This window comes from Ursus arctos, unplaced genomic scaffold (assembly GCF_023065955.2).
Source record: "Ursus arctos isolate Adak ecotype North America unplaced genomic scaffold, UrsArc2.0 scaffold_11, whole genome shotgun sequence".
NCBI lineage: Eukaryota > Metazoa > Chordata > Mammalia > Carnivora > Ursidae > Ursus > Ursus arctos.
Window position 1 is genome coordinate 38,161,765 of NW_026622775.1, and position 18,345 is coordinate 38,180,109.

Below are 18,345 nucleotides of genomic sequence, written 5' to 3' on the forward strand. Positions count from 1 at the left end.
TGTTTGGTACAAGAGGCCTACTTTTCAGCTTATCTGGGCCTTAGACATGCCTTCCTCACTAAGCTTAATCATTTCTAGCTTTTGGCTTAAAGTGAGGAATGTGCGACCTTTCCTTTCACTTGAACACTTAGAGGCTGTTGTTGGGTTATTAATGGGCCCGACTTCAATACTGTTGTGACTCAGGGAATAGAGAGGCCTGAGGAGAGGAGACAGATGGGGGAACAGCCAGTTGGTGGAGCAGTCAGAACACACACGTTTATGGATTATGCTTGTCGTTCCATATGGGTGTGGTCTGTGGTGCCCCAAAACAATTATGACCGTAACAACAAAAATCACTGATCACAGAACCATAACAAATACAATAACAATGAAAAAGTTTGAAAAATTGTGAAAATTACCAAAATATAACACAGACACACAAAGTTAGCAAATGCTGTTGGGAAAATGTCGCCACTGGACTTGCTCAACACAGGGTTGCCACAAACCTTCATTTGGAAAAAAAAAGCTACTATCTGCAAAGCGCAATAAAGTGAAGCACAGCAAAACAAAGCCTGCCCATAATTCTCTCTAGACTAATCTCTAAGAGAAAAAGAAATGTAGAAAAGCTGCATGTATGGAAATACCATAGTTTCATTTATGATGGGAGAAATCCAGAAACAAATACCTAAGTAAATTGTGCTATATCCAATCAATAAATTATGAGGTCATAAAAGTGATATTTATGAAGATTATGTAATAAATTAAGAAAATGCTTATGATTCCAAAAAATGATATTAAGAGAATGAAGACTTTAAATTATATGCATTATATGATTGCAACATTATTTTTTAAGTGACATATATAAATAAGACCAGAAAGAAACATGCCAAAATATTATTAGTGACTATTAATGCAGTGGTTCTGAATCAAGGGTGGCATCTAAGAAATATTTTCAAGGAACTCCTGCTTAGGACCTGTCTGCATAGATTCTGATTCATCTCCAACAAAATGCAAATCCATGATTAAACACTAAGTTGTAAAGAAAATCTTCCATTAAAGAGAAATGATTACGGTTGACCACTGAAGAACATGGATTTGAACTGTGCAGCTCCACTTATACGAGGATTTTTTTATGATACAGTGCAGTACTGTAAAAGTATTTTCTTTATGATTTGCTTAATAACATTTTCTTTTCTCCAGGTGACTTTACTGTAAGAGTACGGTATATGATAGATATACAAACTATGTGTCAGTTGACTTTTTATTATCAGTAAGGCTTCTGATCAACAGTGGGCTATTAGTATTAAGTTTGGGGGGAGTCAAAAGTTATATGTAAATTTTTTTTTTTTTAAAGATTTTATTTATTTATTTGACAGAGACAGCCAGCGAGAGAGGGAACACAAGCAGGGGGAGTGGGAGAGGAAGAAGCAGGCTCCCAGCAGAGGAGCCTGATGTGGGACTCGATCCCGGAACGCCGGGATCACGCCCTGAGCTGAAGGCAGTCGCTTTTAACGACTGCGCTACCCAGGCGCCCCCAATATGTAAATTTTTTATTGTGTGGGGGGTCAGCCCCCCTAACCCCTAATATTATCCAATGGTCAACTATATTTGTTTCTTATTTTCTATACTATTCAGATTTTCTGAAATAGATTGATGTGCATTATACAACATAAAAGAAACATATAATAACTGAATCCATTAATAGCAATAGTAGCTGCAATTTTTTATTAAACATTTGCTTCAGATATACTGTCTCCTTTAATCATCAAAATAATTTTACTGGATAAATGTTGCTATCCTGATTTTACACATTGATGCAAAAGAAATTAGGTGACTTCCAAAGATCATGAATCTGTAATTAGCACAGTCTGAATTCAAAGCTTTCTTGCCTTGTATGTGATAAAATCAAAAGAGAACAAAGTCGTCATTACTTCCAGAGGGTTGGCCTTGGAAATGCCCAATCCCCAATTGATTAGGACGATTTGGGTGACTGGCTTTAGGTTCTTCTTCTTTTGTGTGTTTCAGCATACTGAAAAAATAAGGCCATACCATATATACTGAGATGGAGGAAGCACTGTGACCGTCAAATATAAGGAGGCCAAGCAACCTCTCACTAGAGAATCAGTAGGAACTATCCTTTGCTTACCCTCTAAGTGTAATTTTAAAATTCATCTTCTTTCACAATGTCTTAACACAATTCTGACAGGGAGAGAATTCTCATTTTTACAGATTCTTAGCTGCTAAAGAGTGTCTATAAAACTCTTCTAGAAAATCTTTATGAAGATAAAAATGTGAGTCATTAGAGGCTAGATTATAAAGCCAGTTTTCAGCACAAAGAGACCACCTGCTTGGTCCTCAGGCTACCTCCTACTAAAGTCACCCTAAGAAAGCTTAAGAGAAAGACCAGGGCTGGCTGCATAGCTGAATTTGATTTTTTCACTTGAAGTTTGACAAATCTATGATCAAGGTATGAAATCAAATAGTTTTCAGGGAGAAGAAATCATTAAGCAAGATTACGTGTGAGAAAAGATACAATAAGTTAATTAGTAAGTTAATTGTGTCTGAACATTAGACACTGAGCTTGGCAAACATTTGAATGGGGAATTTCCTTTCAACTGCTAATGCTTATAGGGTAATATATATTAAACACTAAATCAGTTTTAGAGTTTGGTTCAGATATTGCTACTAATTAGTTTTGGCTGATATTGAAGTATTTTGTATGCTCCATTTATAAAAGCACTGCTTGTCCATCTGTTCATAGGTTGAAAGTGATTAAAGGATACTTATTTTGGCTGTTGTAAAAGCCAAATACTTTTTAAGCTGCAAATATGTGACAAAACCAGTTAAGGTTGCCAAGTTCAGAAATATATTAAAAGAGATTTGTGATGCTTCCCTCCCCCAATTCCTCTTCCAACCTGCATTATCGAAAAGTAAATATCACTGTTTTCCTGATTAGACTAGCATGCCTCTTTGTCCAAATGCTTTGCAATTTCGTTATAATTTTCACAATTTACCCTGATTTGGATCCTCTGCTACCAAGCTGTGTTGGGGGCTTTCGTTTCCTGTATGTGCAGCCTTGAAGTAGAAACATGTGATGCCCTCGTGCTTTGAATGCCAGATTTGAAAGCAACGTGGGTAACGAGTGAAATAAGTTTGCAGCCTACTTTAATCCCCCACATGAGGTCTGTTCAGTTTGAAAACAATGCATTAAGTTCAGCACAGAGTTTTTTTAAAAAAGAAAGATTTTAAGAACAGGGATGCAGTACATTTCCATGAGTAATATAGTCTTAATGCTATTTAATACTCCATTTTCAAAAATTCCCAGTGGGTTTAGTACTTCATGCTATCAAAACCTGTACACTTTGAAAATCAGAGCAGGGCTCCTAGGACTTTTAAAAATAAGATGGATTCTCCTGAAGTGGAAGATAATACCACTTTAATCCAGGCAAACTGTTTCATTTCAATATCTGAATGAAATGCCTTTCCTTCTGTTCCTTATACACTCCCTTTGTATCTTGATCATTCCTCACGATGTCAGCCTGCCCGACCCCCCACCAAATAAAACCCCAAGTGTCTTCCTATTTTTGGCTGCTCCCAATTCCACAGCAATCTCTTTAACTAGATCATATTAAAGGGTGGAGGTTGATATTCTATCGAAAGCCTCTAGAGGTATTTGCTTTAAACAGTTTACTACCTGAAGTTTTCTAACCAGTACCCATCCAGAAATGCAAGTGATAGAATGGGCTGGGAGGATTTCCTCTCCCTGCCCCCCTCACACCTGATTTTCCCCTAAAGGAAGTCTCCCAGCCTATTATGTCATATCCATGGAAAGATGGGTTTTGTTATTACTGCTGCTGCTGCTTGGTTTCAATTTATCAACAACTTTTCTTCAAAACAATTTAGGAATATATAAATTCCAAATTCAGTTCAAAAAACACAATTATTCTCTCCCTCACATATAAACATTTTGGAGGAGCACTATTTATTGTGAATTAAAGTGACATTGTCATTTTACATAGTAGAAAAACCAAAGGAGAAAGAAAATGGTATTTTTGTTCAAATTTAACTGATTCTGATTTTATGGTCAAGGTAATCTATGATGCACTTTCAGGGAATTCTCTTTAATACAAACATTTAAAACTCCGTTTTATTGTGCCTACACGTTTTATCTGTAGGGCACTGAAAAAAATTACCTTGAAGACGCCTGAAATGACTAGGATATTGTGCCAAGGGTGTTAAGCGGAGCTAATTCTTCTGTGGCACAACCAGAGTTGTCCATTTTTCATGATCTTACCTATGAAGTAGGGAATAAGAGTTGACCACTCTTCCTCCCAATACAGTCATTTGCTCACTCCTCTTGGGGCAGCCCTCGGCTCCTGACCCAAACTTCAGTCTGTCATGGAGGAGAGCTGGCTCCACCCGCCACCATCAGCCTCCCTCGCCTTTCCTCAAAAAGGGCAGGCAATGAAGACTGGCACACTGTTCACAGATTCCTTGTCTCTAAAAGAGAATTCAGGTGACTCTAAAAACATTTTCTGATATTATTCTCAATATCTCAGTCCCAACCACATATATGTTTTAGGGACTGCCATGGCCAGGAATTCAGAGACCCTCATGCAGGCACACATGGAGTGATGGTCGGACTGTGGTAGGTCAAATTCTATGAGAAAAGCAGGAAGTGTGGACAGTCTTCAGAGCAACTTGGAGGAGAAAAAGGGGGGAATTTATAGCCCCTTCTCCCCATGCTTCTGCCCCTTACTCTCCCTCAGTGAGTTCTTCCATGGAAAAGTAACTGAAAATCTGGTTTTCCCTGCTGGAGACGTTCATTCATCCTCATTTTACTTGTGGGCAGGATTACTATGATTTATAGATGAGGTTTTATGTGTGTTTCTCCACCCAGGATTCTGCTTGTTGCTCCTCAGACATTTTCATCCTGATTCTATGTAGGAATCACAGCTTCACAGGGCCTTCCCCTTTAATCAGACCCAGCCATTCTTTTTCCCAGGTACGGATTCTATGTAGTCAGTTTCTTCCTCACTCATTGCTACACCCTTCAGCAGACACCAGTGGGATTATGAATATCCCATGCATATGACAGGCAAAGTAAACTCAAGACTTTTCTAGGTCTTAGCCATCTCTACTCCAAAGAAAGCAGAAGTCCCTAATGCAGCCTGTAGCTTAGGCCAACATGCTCTAGCTCTGTTTTACCAGAGAATCCAACTATCAGAACTTCGTTGCTTCACATCTTCTTTGGCCTGCCTACTGGTGTGGTGTTTTTCCATCCAGTTGGGCAAGACTGAAAAAACCATATGGTGCTGACCTAATGATCTTTGGTGACTCTCACTGATTCTGGACACGTTCTGAGATCTAGGCTCCAATGATCCACCACCAGCCTTGCTCCTTTTTGGGTGTACTGCTTTCTTGAGTAGAACCCTTACACAGGAGAATAAGTAATACAAGGAAGACACCAAAGCTCCACAATTAACAACTAAGAGGAAGTTTCCAAATTCTTGGCAATAGTCATAAGCAAGGGCCCAACAGCTCCTGAAGATTCAGAGTCAAGTAGCCATTCTAAAAGCCAGGGAAATAGTCATAAGCCAGGAAAGCCCAGGTAGGTGGAAAATCAGCACAAAGGACAAACCAAGCACCATAAAATGGTATCAGGAAAAAGAAATTGGGAATTGAGGCAATTATTTGACCTGACTTAGCTACCTTTATCCTCTTACGACACTACTAAGGAACAATCCTGAGGAAGGCAGGTCCGGAATACTGAACATGCAACTAAATGATAATACTTGACCTCAAGGTGTGTGAGTTTGGGAACAGTAGTGTTTCCCAGGACATGCAGTTCTCTGGTAGTTGTTTTCCCAGATTTCTTTGCGTCACAAGATTATGGCACTGGAGCACCATCAAGGTGATTCACCACAGCTCGCTCTGCTAACTTGATAACCCTAGCAGAAAGCAACTATGTCATCCTCGGCATCGACAGAGCTGCGAGTCAAGGGGAACACTGGACGTAGTCAGATATGCCCCCCAGCTTGCTACTCAAAGTGTGGTCTGAGGACCAGCAGCATCGGCATCACTTGGCATTTACTGGAACTGCAGTATCTCAGGCTGTACTGATTCTATGCTGCTCACGAAGAATGACCATCAGACTGAAAAGGATAGAACAAATAGTCACAGGAGAGAATGGAAGCTCACACCGAGGGAAAGATCTCATAAACAAAACTGAAGCTGCTCTTCGTTAGTTAAATTTTCTGGGCTCAGGCAAATAATTTTCCAGATTCATCTGTTGATCTGCTGTCTTTGAGAAACTGGACAATGAATGTGACATGACAATTCTGGAGAATGGTAAATGTCTTCATTTTCAAAGAGGAAAGAGTATAAAAATTATGAAGTATGGGCTAGTAAGTATGGACCAGATTTTATCAGTTATCAACTGGATGATATGTAATTAAAGCAGTAATGGTGCCAAGAGCCAGAATGTGCATAAAAACAATGTCATGCTACCTTGAATTTCTTTTATTTTATTTTAATTTTATTATTTATTCTTGTTTTGTTTTTACTAGATTGCTATACCAGGGAATGATCTGTGATGTTTCCAAATGTCAGGAAGGCAATTTTCAAGGTTCTCATAAAATCTTTGTGAACTAGGTAGAGAAATATAAGCTAATTAGGTGGTTTTGGATGATAGGATGGATAGTATCATTACTAACTGAGATAAGGAATATAGGAGAGATTTGGAGAGGGGCATACATAATTATTTCAGTTTTGAGAAATGGCTATGGGATAGTCCAGAAAAGATACCAGTAAGCAGTAGAAAATTTGAAATAGAAGCTACAAATCACTAGAAAGGGAAGAAAATTGATTAGAAGACAGAGAAAAGATCAAAAAATGTAATTAATGCATTGAACAAATATTCATTCATTCATTCATTCAGTGTAAGATGCTCTTCTAGCACTGAAAATACACTAGTAAATAAAACAGAAAATTCCCCGCCTGCACTGGGCTTATATTCTAGTGGGAAACACAAACAGTAATCACAATAAACAACTTAACTACACAGTATGTTAGAAGGCAATGTGTGTTATGATTAAAGAAATAAAGCAGGGAAGATAGGGAGTGTGAGCAGGGGTGGAAGATATCATTTTAAATGTGTATCATGGCAGGTATGGGATTCTTGGAAAGGTACTATGTGAACTAATTATCTTAGGTAAATGTGACAAGGAGCTAAATCCAATGTTGGAATGTGACAGCTTTACTTGCAAAGCCCTGCAATTGGTTAATGTATATGATTGTACAGATAATTCCTCTCAGACCTATGAAGATGGTTAGGTACCCTTCCTCCATCACTGCAATTACCACAGTACTTTATAATTATCTCTGGGTCTATCACCCTTCTATACCCTGAATTCCCCAAGAACAACAACTTTTCTTTGTGTGCTTGGCAATATATAGTGAAGAAAACAGGGGCAGAGAAAGAGAAGAGGGATGAGAGGAGAACAAAATGGAGATACATTTGAATAACTGGGGTCTTAGGGTTTGCTTGTTTAGGGTTTTTTTGTTTTTTGTTTTTCAGAATTTAAATCAATGTGAGTATTGCCCTTAAGAAACTGCTCACCAAAACTCACATAATGGGCTTCGTGCATTGATCCGCAGTGGTCCCACTCTAGATTGCATAGATAAAATTACATCTGAAATACTGTGTTTTTTTCCTAAGCAACAAACTGCAAAAGGGATACTTTTGAGTATGGTGGGCACTTGTCCCATTCCTCTGTTTCATACCTCCTTCTCTTTCGCAGAACTGCACTTCTTCCACTCATGTGACTCCTACATCATTTGTCCAGGGCTGATCATGTCATTCATGTTGGAAGGTCAGCCAGAGTAATCCGGAGAGGGGGTTTTGGGGGGGTATAGTAAGAGACATTTCCTTTTGGTAAGAGCAGGAAGTAAGTCAATTGCAAATAGCTGGAAGTCAGCTATTTTCCTTAACACATGGAGGAAAAAAATCCATAGTAAGAGGTATTAAAGTCACGCAGGAGCAAGCAGAGATTTCAAATAAATGAAAAGAGAGTACATCTTGAAGACATTACATCTGACCTCTGAACAACATGGGTGTTAGAGGCACTGACCCCCTGTGCAATAAAAAATTGAGTATAACTTTTGACTCTCCAAAAAACCTAACTACTAATAGCCTACTGTTGACTGGAAGCCTTAATGATAACATCCACAGTCAATTAACACATATTTTGTATGCTATGTGTATCATATACTGGACTCTTACAATGAAGTAAGCTGGAAAAAATGTCACTAAGAAAATCATAAGGAAGAGAATATAGATTTATCATACTTTTACAGTACTATACTGAAAAAAAAAATCCTCATATAAGTGGACCCTTGCAGTCCAAACCCACTTTGTTCAAGGGCCAACTGTACTTGAGTTTGTGGAACCAGCTGAACCTGAGATGTTGAACAGATAGAAAGAACAGATGTCTACCATACTCTACTCTCTTGGAATCTCCACTTACGTGAGCATACGGAATCAAGTATCATTTTGCTTAAACTAAGTTGAGTTACCATTCTAATGAAGATGTTGTAAAACCATTTTATGTATATAAACTGAAGGGCTTAATCTAAAAAGAGAAGATGGATAACTAGGGTGGTGGCTTCAAGAAGACAAAATCAGGACCAATGGGTTACTAGCTCAAGGGACATAGGTGATGAGCTTCACACAGAGAAGTGTTTGAAAATCAGAGCAGTCCTTAGAATTAAATGGGATGCCACTTGAACAGAAGCATTATGAATCTCTGGAGTTTTCAAGTAAAGATGTGCCCCTTGGATAGAGGGTTTCAGTAGAAAATCTCTAAGGTTCCTTAAACTCTGTGATTCTATTATTCTCAAAGGCAAAACACACAAGTGGAAATATTGTTGGAGAAATACTATTCCCCATATTTTATTTTCAAAAATTCTTACGCTGAGTGCTGACCCAGAAAAAAACTGCTCGTGGAAGATATCTAACCACAAACAAGCTAATGTTACATTATTAGGTAACAAAATTTCCGAAGAGATCAAAGGCAAGTTATCAGGCAATAAATAGTAAGCCTGTATTGAGATAAAGTAAGAGGACTTGACCCCTTCCAGGAAAAAATGGTAATGAACCAATACAGTAATTTCAGAGTTTTAAGGAAGCATCCAAGTACCCACCTAAATTTCCAGACTCTGAAATGTGAATTTCATAGTTACATATGGCAATAAATGTATTAGATTCCATTATATCAAAAAAGAGAAAATTTAGAATAGTGCAATTTTATGTTTTATTAACATATTAGTTACTGACATCCTGTTGCTACTCTCCTTTTAGTTCCAGTACGCTACAAAATAGTAAGGAAGAAGTATGTAATTATTCCACATCTACATATTTACATGAACTATCTGGACGCTTAAAATCCTAAAGAATAAAAAAAAGTAAAAAAAATAAGGAACTCAGGGGTTCCAAAATGGTATACTTTTTCAAAGATGGTGTATTCAAATAACATTTTTATCATCCAGAATTGAAACAGATACTAAAAAGGTGAAAGGCTGATGGCCAGCCTCTGGACTTATTATAACTAGAAAGTTAATATTATGAATCAACACTAGAATGTTTTTCCTCTATGAATTAAAGATCTGTCAACTGTACTCTTCTATACTTGCAAATCAGTCCGTTATTAAAAAAAAAAAATTACGTGCTTTAGAAATTCAACAAAAGGCAAATTTATCACTGAGGTCATATGAATCTGCAAGGGATTAACAGCTCACTGCAGAGAGACATCAAAAGAAAATAAGTGTCTTATTCATGGAATACAATAGGCTATCTGAAGGAAAAAGAAGATACTTGCCATATGGTTAGAGGTACTAAACAAATTCAAGTAGACATCAAGGAAGACTGTTTATATATATAAAGAAAATCTCACAGAAAAAAATGTATAGTATCCTCATAATCATACAAAAGATTATAACTGATAAAACTCCTGGCTCACAATTTTCGCTTAGATGGTGAGAATGGACTCTGCATATGCTGATGCATTATTTCCCTTTACCTAATCATGTAAACTGCATTTGATACTTTACATTAAAGATACCATATAAAAATAAGAGAAAATAGTCTAAGCATCAAGAAGTTAATGGAGGGATTGTTTAAAAGATGACAGTAGGAAAAGATAAGGTCCTACTTCATTGCAAAATATCATTCATTCTTTACCTTTACTGAGTGTAAAAAATAAACATATACATAACTCATGTATAAATTACATTTTTTAAACTAAAAATTAAGAGTTACATCTATTTGTAATTCTTTCTGGTTTAGAAATCTTATATTAGGTATTTTACTTTGAAAACATAAAATTCACAAAAATGTTCCTTTAACAATTCTAATTGAACTGAGTTTGTTTGGCTTTCTTTGAAAAGATTAACTCAACCTCCGCTTAATAATGGTTTCAGGTTTTCTCAACCATAGTTTAATCTAATGGATTTCTACCAATCTTCTGATACTTAAGAGAGTTTCAACAATCTCAAAATTTATTATTTAAATGGAAATACTGAAGAAATAGAAACCATTCAAAAACTCAATTTTATAAATGTTCATCTATGAAAATTATATTCTATAAATGTTGGGCAAGGGTGTGTATGTAATGAATATTTACAGCAGAATTAGAAAATCGAGGCAATAAGATCATCTCTTTCTCATAAAAATACACAAATATATATATTTAAGAATGCAAAAATAAAAGCAAGTCGCCACTTTTCAGAGACTACAACCTACTAAATTCAACCCAAATGTACTGGAGTTGAGAACTATAGCTTCTTGTTTAATAATAGCGATAATGAAAAGTCTTATGTACACCTGTACACATATTTGTATGGACAAATGTACCTAAGCATTACAATGCCCTCTTCTCTTCTCCTTCTAAATTTTGAGTTCTTCCCAGTTGAAAAAACAGGGAGATAAGACGAAAGAAAGAAAGAAAGAAAGAAAGAAAGAAAGAAAGAAAGAAAGAAAGAAAGAGGAAGAAAGAAAGAAAGAAAAAGAAAGAAAGAAAGAAAGAGAAAGGAAGGAAGGAAGGAAGGAAGGAAGGAAGGAAGAGAGAAAGAAAGAAAGAAAGAAAGAAAGAAAGAAAGAAAGAAAGAAAGAGGAAGAAAGAAAGAAAGAAAGAAAGAAAGAAAGAAAGAAAGAAAGAAAGAAAGAAAAGAAATTTGAAAACTTGTCTTTTAGGCTTATGATCATTGAAGATTAGGACAGAAATGATCATGACTCTGCCTTATCAACCACCATTTATCTATGGAAGGTAACTGGTCCCACTCCCTCCCAAGAATTGGAGTGGGTGCACAGATTTGCCGTGACTCCAAATCCAGGGCAGCATCAGCATTTTTAGGTAGCTTAATTTCCTCGCCCCACCTTCTAAGAGACAAGGGAGTGTCTCCTTAAAAAATACTGCTGAGTAGGTGCATAAACCAGCCCTATATGCCAAATGTAGAGGGTTCCTGCAAAGCTTGTGGGTATGTGTGAATGAATTCCATCATTTTTTCTTTTTTTTCTGTAACTAAGAAGAGGAGAGGAAAAAAACAAACTCTCTTGTATTTACTGTAGCCTGGCAGTGGTAATATACATGTGACATATTTTTACCCTTGAAATGCAAAAGTACTTTAGAAATTGGCCAGTAACTTATTGAAGTTGACTGATGACTGATGGGAGGTTATAATACACTCTGCCTCATGCAGACTCTAAGGAAAACTCTAGCTGAAAATATATGGGAAATTCCTCTCCAACAAGAAAAATCCTTCAGGCCAAGCTTACAGGGTCCCAACATTCGGATTTTAAAGTAACAAATCAAAACCACTTTGAGATATTACCTTACACCAGTTAGAATGGCAAAAACTGACAAGGCAGGAAACAACTAATGTTGGAGAGGATGTGGAGAAAGGGGATTCCTCTTACACTGTTGGTGGGAATGCAAGTTGGTACAGCCACTTTGGAAAACAGTGTGGAGGTCCCTTAAAAAGTTAAAAGTTGAGCTACCCTATGATCCAGCAATTGCACTACTGGGTATTTACCCCAAAGATACAGACGTAGTGAAGAGAAGGGCCATATGCACCCCAATGTTCATAGCAGCATTGTCCACAATAGCTAAATCATGGAAGGAGCCGAGATGCCCTTCAACGGATGACTGGATTAAGAAGATGTGGTCCATATATACAATGGAATATTACTCAGCCATCAGAAAGAGCGATTACCCAAGATTTGCAGCAACATGGATGGGACTGGAGGAGATTATGCTAAGTGAAATAAGTCAAGCAGAGAAAGACAATTATCATATGGTTTCACTCATTTATGGAACATAAGAAATAGGAAGATCGGTAGGAGAAGGAAGGGAAGAATGAAGGGGGGGTAAACAGAAGGGGGAATGAACCATGAGAGACTGTGGACTCTGGGAAACAAACTGAGGGCTTCAGAGGGGAGGGGGGTGGGGGATTGGGATAGGCCAGTGATGAGTATTAAGGAGGGCACATATTGCATAGTGCACTGGGTGTTATACACAAATAATGAATCAAACAACATGGCATCAAAAACTGGGGGTGTACTGTAGGGTGACTAATATAATAAAATAATTATTTTAAAAAAATAAAATAATAAAGTTACATGGAACTTCTATGACATAGAAATGGTGCAAGATTTCAAATAAACAAGAAAATATTAACATTGTTTCACTTAGATCCTTGCAATGAAATGTCTGTATGTGATGTATTTACAACTTTATATTGTTCACCACCTTGCTTTATTTTCACATTGTTTCCCTCTCCCTGGGATTCTATTCTAGTGATACTTTTTAATCACTACAGCCACTCTAAGATTTGCAGACTCATGAAGTAAGGTTTCAGTCTACTTCTCTTAAGTAATCATCAGAAAGGTTGTTAACATTTAACATACTAACAGCATAAAGCAGCATGACTGGTAAAAAATACTGAGAATTAAGGGTTGGATCCTAGTTAACAGTTTCGTTTTTTGGGTTTTTTTGTTTTGTTTTGTTTTTTACTTTTGTGACCTTTTAGAAGTCACTTAATCTTTTTGAATCTCTGTTTCCTCAACTAGAAATTAAAAGGATTAAAAAGACCTCTAAACTTCTCTTCAGCCATTGTTCACTAAAATGTTTAAGATATCCCTGCAAAAATTAGCAAGATATCCCTGCAAAACTTTGCCATAGCTCTTTATGCCTGCAACAGATGGTAGACCATACAGGAAAATGTTTAGCATTCAGATTAGCTGGCTGGCTCCAGTAAAATAACTATAATAAACACTCATCTTTCAGACTGTACAATTTTTTAATCATTGAAAGGGCTGGATTAGATTTTAATTTAGTGACACCTACAAGGAAAAAAAAACTCCTCAATCAAGCCAACCAGGTAAGGAATATTTACAGGAAAAAGACTTACATAAGATCAGCTGGTTTTAACACCACTAAATAGTTATAAAAAACAGCCTTCTTTTCTTTAAAGCAGGTTTTTGATAACAAATTCAATTTCTTTAATAGACATGGGTTATCCAAATGTTCCATTTATTCTTCTGTCAGTTTGGTATGTTATCTTTTTTCAAAGAATTTGTCCACTTCATCTTAGTTGTTGCATGTAGTAGGCATGAAGTTATTCACATCTCTTTTATTTTTAATATCGGAATTTGTGTTTTATCTCTTCTTTTTCTTAATCAGTTTTGTTATGACCTTACAAATTTTATTAATCAATTTTTGGCTTTGTTAACTTGCTATATTGTTTCTCTGTGGTTTAGTTCATTGCTTTCTTATCTCTATAATGAATGTTATATGTGCACTGAAAAAAATGTATATTACACGGTTGTTGACTGTAGTTTTCTATAAATGTCTATTAGGTCAAATTACTTGGTGGCTTGTTCAAATCCGCGATATCACTATTTATTCTTTTTGCTAATTTTCCTATTACTAAAAGAGCCGTGGGAAAATTTTCCAGTCATCATTATGGAGTTGTCATCCATTTTACTCTTTAATCCTGTCAAGTTTTGCTTTATTTATGTTGAATCTCTATTACTAAGGCATACACGTTTAGGATTATTATCTAATTCTGATTGACCCTTTTACAATTACAAAGTGTCCGTCCCCTTTGTCTCCGGAAATAGTCCTCGAAGTCTACCTTGATGTTAATACAGCCACTCTAGCACTCTTATGCTAGCTTTTTTTCATTGCTTATCTTTGACTCTCCTTTTACCTCACATTCATTTTTATAGAGAGCAGAGAGTTGGGCCTTGCTTTTTTTATCCAGCCTGATGAGCTCTTACATTTAAGTATACTGTTTGTTCTGTATATTTAATATAAATATTGCTACAGTTGGGTTTAAGTCTACCATTTTCTATTTGTTATTTATTTACTCAATATGTCCCACTTTGCTGTCTTCTTTTGGGTTAACTGAACCATTTTAGATATTCCATTTTAGTTTCTGTACTAACTTTCAGGTTTGCCTTTTTGTATTAATAGTTGTTCTCGGATTTGTAACATGAATTCTTAACTTACCACACTCTACTTAGAATTAATACTGCTACACAAAAAATGAAAGAAACCTGTAAGAGAATAACTCTATTTCTTTTGCTATTAGTGACACATATTTGCATCTACCTAACTTATAAGTAACATAATGTTATAATTTTTCCTTGAATGGTCAATTTTAAAGAATTTTCTTTAAAAAATATATATATATTCTTTTAGGGATGTCTGTGTGGCTCAGTCAGTAAGTGTCTGCCTTCAGCTCAGGTCATGATCCCAGGGTCCTGGGATCAAGTCCCACATCTGACTCCTTGTTCAGCAGGGAGCCTGCTTCTCCCTCTGCCTGATGCTCCCCCTGCTTGTGCTTTCTCTTTCTCTGACAAATAAACAAAATAAAATCTTAAAAACATACTTTAAAATATATATATTCTTTTATATTGATCAATACATATTTTCTATTTTGAATCTTCTTTATCTCTTCTTGTAGATTCAAATTCTCATCAGGTGTCATTTCCTTTCAGCACGAAGAACTTCCTTTAACATTCCTGAAGTTCAGATCAGCTGACAGTAAGTTCTCACTTCTTTAATTTAACTGAAAATTGTTTTTTTCATCCTCAATGCTGTGAGATAGTTTCATTAGATACAGAATTATCAGTTGATAATTTCTTTCTTTCAGCACTTTACATTTCTAATTTTATAGCCTTCTGTCCTCCATCATTTCTGATGAGAAGACATCCAACATTCTGAAAATTATAACCCTCTGAATAAAGTGTATTTCCCCCCTGGTTATTTCCAAAGTTTTTTCTTTGCCTTTGATTCTCAACTCTGACTATGCTGTGCCTGCATGGGGTTTTTCTCGGATTTATGTTGCTTAGTTGTGATGATCTTGGATATGTAAAGACGTTTTTCATTAAATTTAGGAAAAATTCAGCTATTATTTCTTCAACCATTTTTTCTGCCTCTTTTTATTTCTCTTATCCTTTTGAGACTCCAATACATATATGGTAGTCCACTTGATATTAAATTATAGGTCAGTAAGGCTTTGTTCATTTTTAGTCTAATTATAGTTTACTTTGCCTCAGACACGCCCTATAGATCTACAAGTTTACTGACCTTTTCTACTGTCTTTCCCAATATGTTGTTCAACCCATCCAATGACATTTTCATATCAGATACCATATTTCTCGGTTCCAGAATTTTTATTTGATTATTTTTTTATCTTTTCTATTTCTACACTGGCATTCTCTGTTATTATGAACTTCTTTTCCTTTAGGGCCTTGAACATTTGTAACAGCTAATTCAAAGCTCTTGCCTGTTAATTCCAACATCTGAGATAACTTTTTCTTTGATGTAAGCCAGATTTGCCTGTTTCTTCATGTCTAGTATTTTATTTACTGTATATAAACATTGTACATTGTAGAGATTCTGGGTTCTGTTATTGTCCTCGAAGGAATGTTGAATTTTTTTTATTCTAGGTGGTGGTTGATTTACTGGTTTATCATATTTAACTTGTCAAGGCTTGGTTTTATGCTTTTGTTAGGGCAAATCAATTTGTTTGGTCCTTAGTACTAAGGTGAATCCCTTATTCCTGCAAATAGTCTCCATTCCTTAGGTGTTGGCTTTCTAAGACTTCCATGGAAAGACTGAGGTGTTCACTAAATTCCCATCACTTGGTAGGACTTAAACTCCAATTTCTGTCTCCTTCCATGATGAACAGCAATCTGCCTAGGCTTTAAGTTCCATAGATGTAAGGAGTCTATTGTTTTCACTTTGTCCTTAGCACCTAAAATAGCAGGTGCTTGATGTTCATTATTAAATGGATAAACTATCAGTACTAAAATAATATTTGGTGGATTAATGAATGGATGTATTACCAGTGAATAAGAAAACACAAGTGTGAAATCTGTCCTTCTAAGAAACTTCACTGTTACCTTTCCACAGTCCCTTCTTTCCATTTCACTGTCCAATCTACCTCACAAAATCGATAGTTTTTCACTAAAGTTTGTCAACAAATTTGCTACATATAGTAGCAAAGCAATCTAAAGAATTCCTCACAGATTCACTGAAAGGCATGCTTTTAGCATAGTGAATTGTAGTATCCTGTTTCTATTACACAAAACAGCTGAAGCATTATATACATATTGTTATACTGCTTTTCCCAGGTACTACATAGTAAGCTCCAGCCTGGCCTACTGAACGATCATTAAAATACTCCAAAAAAAAAGATTTTTTTTCTCCTTGCCTTAGTCGGATTAAAAGGAAACACTGAAAATGATATGCTAAAAACTTGAGCTTTCAACAACGTGTACTTCTTTAAACCTAGATACTTAAGTCCAGATAAAACCCAAAACAAGCACATTAATTTATACTTTTCTGCTGTCCTACAAAAGATACACCAGGGGAAAAAAAAAAAAAAAAAGGTATACCCGGGTCCTGGCTTTGGTACCGGCTTTGGTTTGACAGGCTGTTGCTCTTTCTTCATTAAGGTTCTCTAGAATAAGAGAAAGAAGAATTGACTTAAGTAGGAAAACAACTTCATTGTGTGTAAAATTATAATTTCATTAACATTCTATTCAAAGGGAGAAAGAACTGTTCCATTGTAATATATATTACAAACCTAAACACTAATGTAAGTTGGTACGTATACCATGAACAGAAACATCCAAAATGCAGTCAGGAATATCAAGGGCCCTAAGTAACCAGGAGCCAGGAGACCACTGGGGAAATACACAACCACACCTGGATGGAACATGAACTTTCAGATTGTGCCAACCACAAATGGCTACATTTGTGTTGCCATTCTCAGAATGAGGTTCACAGAGCTGAACTCCAACTTAGCACCTGGTATAGCAACCTATCCTAAATAGACCGACATTAATTATTTTTACTCACACCAGTCAGAGTTCTTGCACAAGTTATATAAGCCTGAAGTTTTGCCTGTATATGCTCTGTCCTTTTCCTCCCTTCTTGGAGCATATTTTAGTTTCCTCCTGAATCAGTGTCTCCTGGGTTGGAATTCCTAAAGACCCCAAATAAACTTTTGGTTTGCTTTGCAGTCTAAGTACTTTCCTGTTTGACAATACTCAGAGGAGTATGACCATTGAGCTCCCTCTAGCACCTTTTGGCACCCAGGAATACAATTCCTACTGATCGTTCCAGGGAGGAAATAGCCATACAAATCTATTACAGATGAGAATTTATTTATTTACTTATGTGTCCTCTGTCTTATAAAAAAGATTCAAGGCAGCTTACAAAAAATACAGTACACGTGAAAAGGAAAATAAGAAAATCAGGTTAAAGATGAAATATGGATAGGAAAATAATATTTTCTGATATTACATGATGTGTCACACAGATGTGGCTCTCAAATCCCTAGCTATCAAAATGTTATGGACTGAATTGTGTTCCCCCAAAATTCATACACTGAAGCCCTAATCCCCAATGTGACTACATTTGGAAATAAGGTCTTGAGGTTAAATGAGGTCATAAGGGTGAAGTCCTAATCCAACAGAACTTGTGGCTTTATAAGAAGAGGAAGAGATGCCAGGGACACGTGTGCACAGAGAAAAGGCCATGTGAGGACAAGCAAGAAGCAGCCATCTATAAGCCAAGGAGAGAGGACTCAGGATAAACCAACTCTGCTACCATCTTCATCTTAGACTTCCAGCCTCCAGAACTGTGAAAAGATTCATTTCTGCTCTACAAGCTACGCAGTCTGTGGTATTTTATTATGGCAGGACTGGCGAACTAATACACAAAGTAACAAAGAAAACACAGTGGTTCTAATATTCATAATGTCTATAAGAGAAGCAAACTTCTTGTGAAA

The 18,345-nt window shown here is 36.3% G+C and overlaps 1 protein-coding gene across 1 annotated transcript in view; it reads right to left on the bottom strand.

Annotated features, from left to right (window-relative positions):
- The window catches only part of IQCM (IQ motif containing M), a 190,808-nt gene that overhangs the window by 30,633 nt on the left and 141,830 nt on the right, over nucleotides 1-18,345 (bottom strand). Inside the window, exon 9 of the mRNA XM_057310113.1 lies at nucleotides 16,946-17,010. Within this exon, the coding sequence (XP_057166096.1) occupies nucleotides 16,946-17,010 (65 nt within the window). The remainder of the gene's footprint in view (nucleotides 1-16,945; nucleotides 17,011-18,345) is intronic.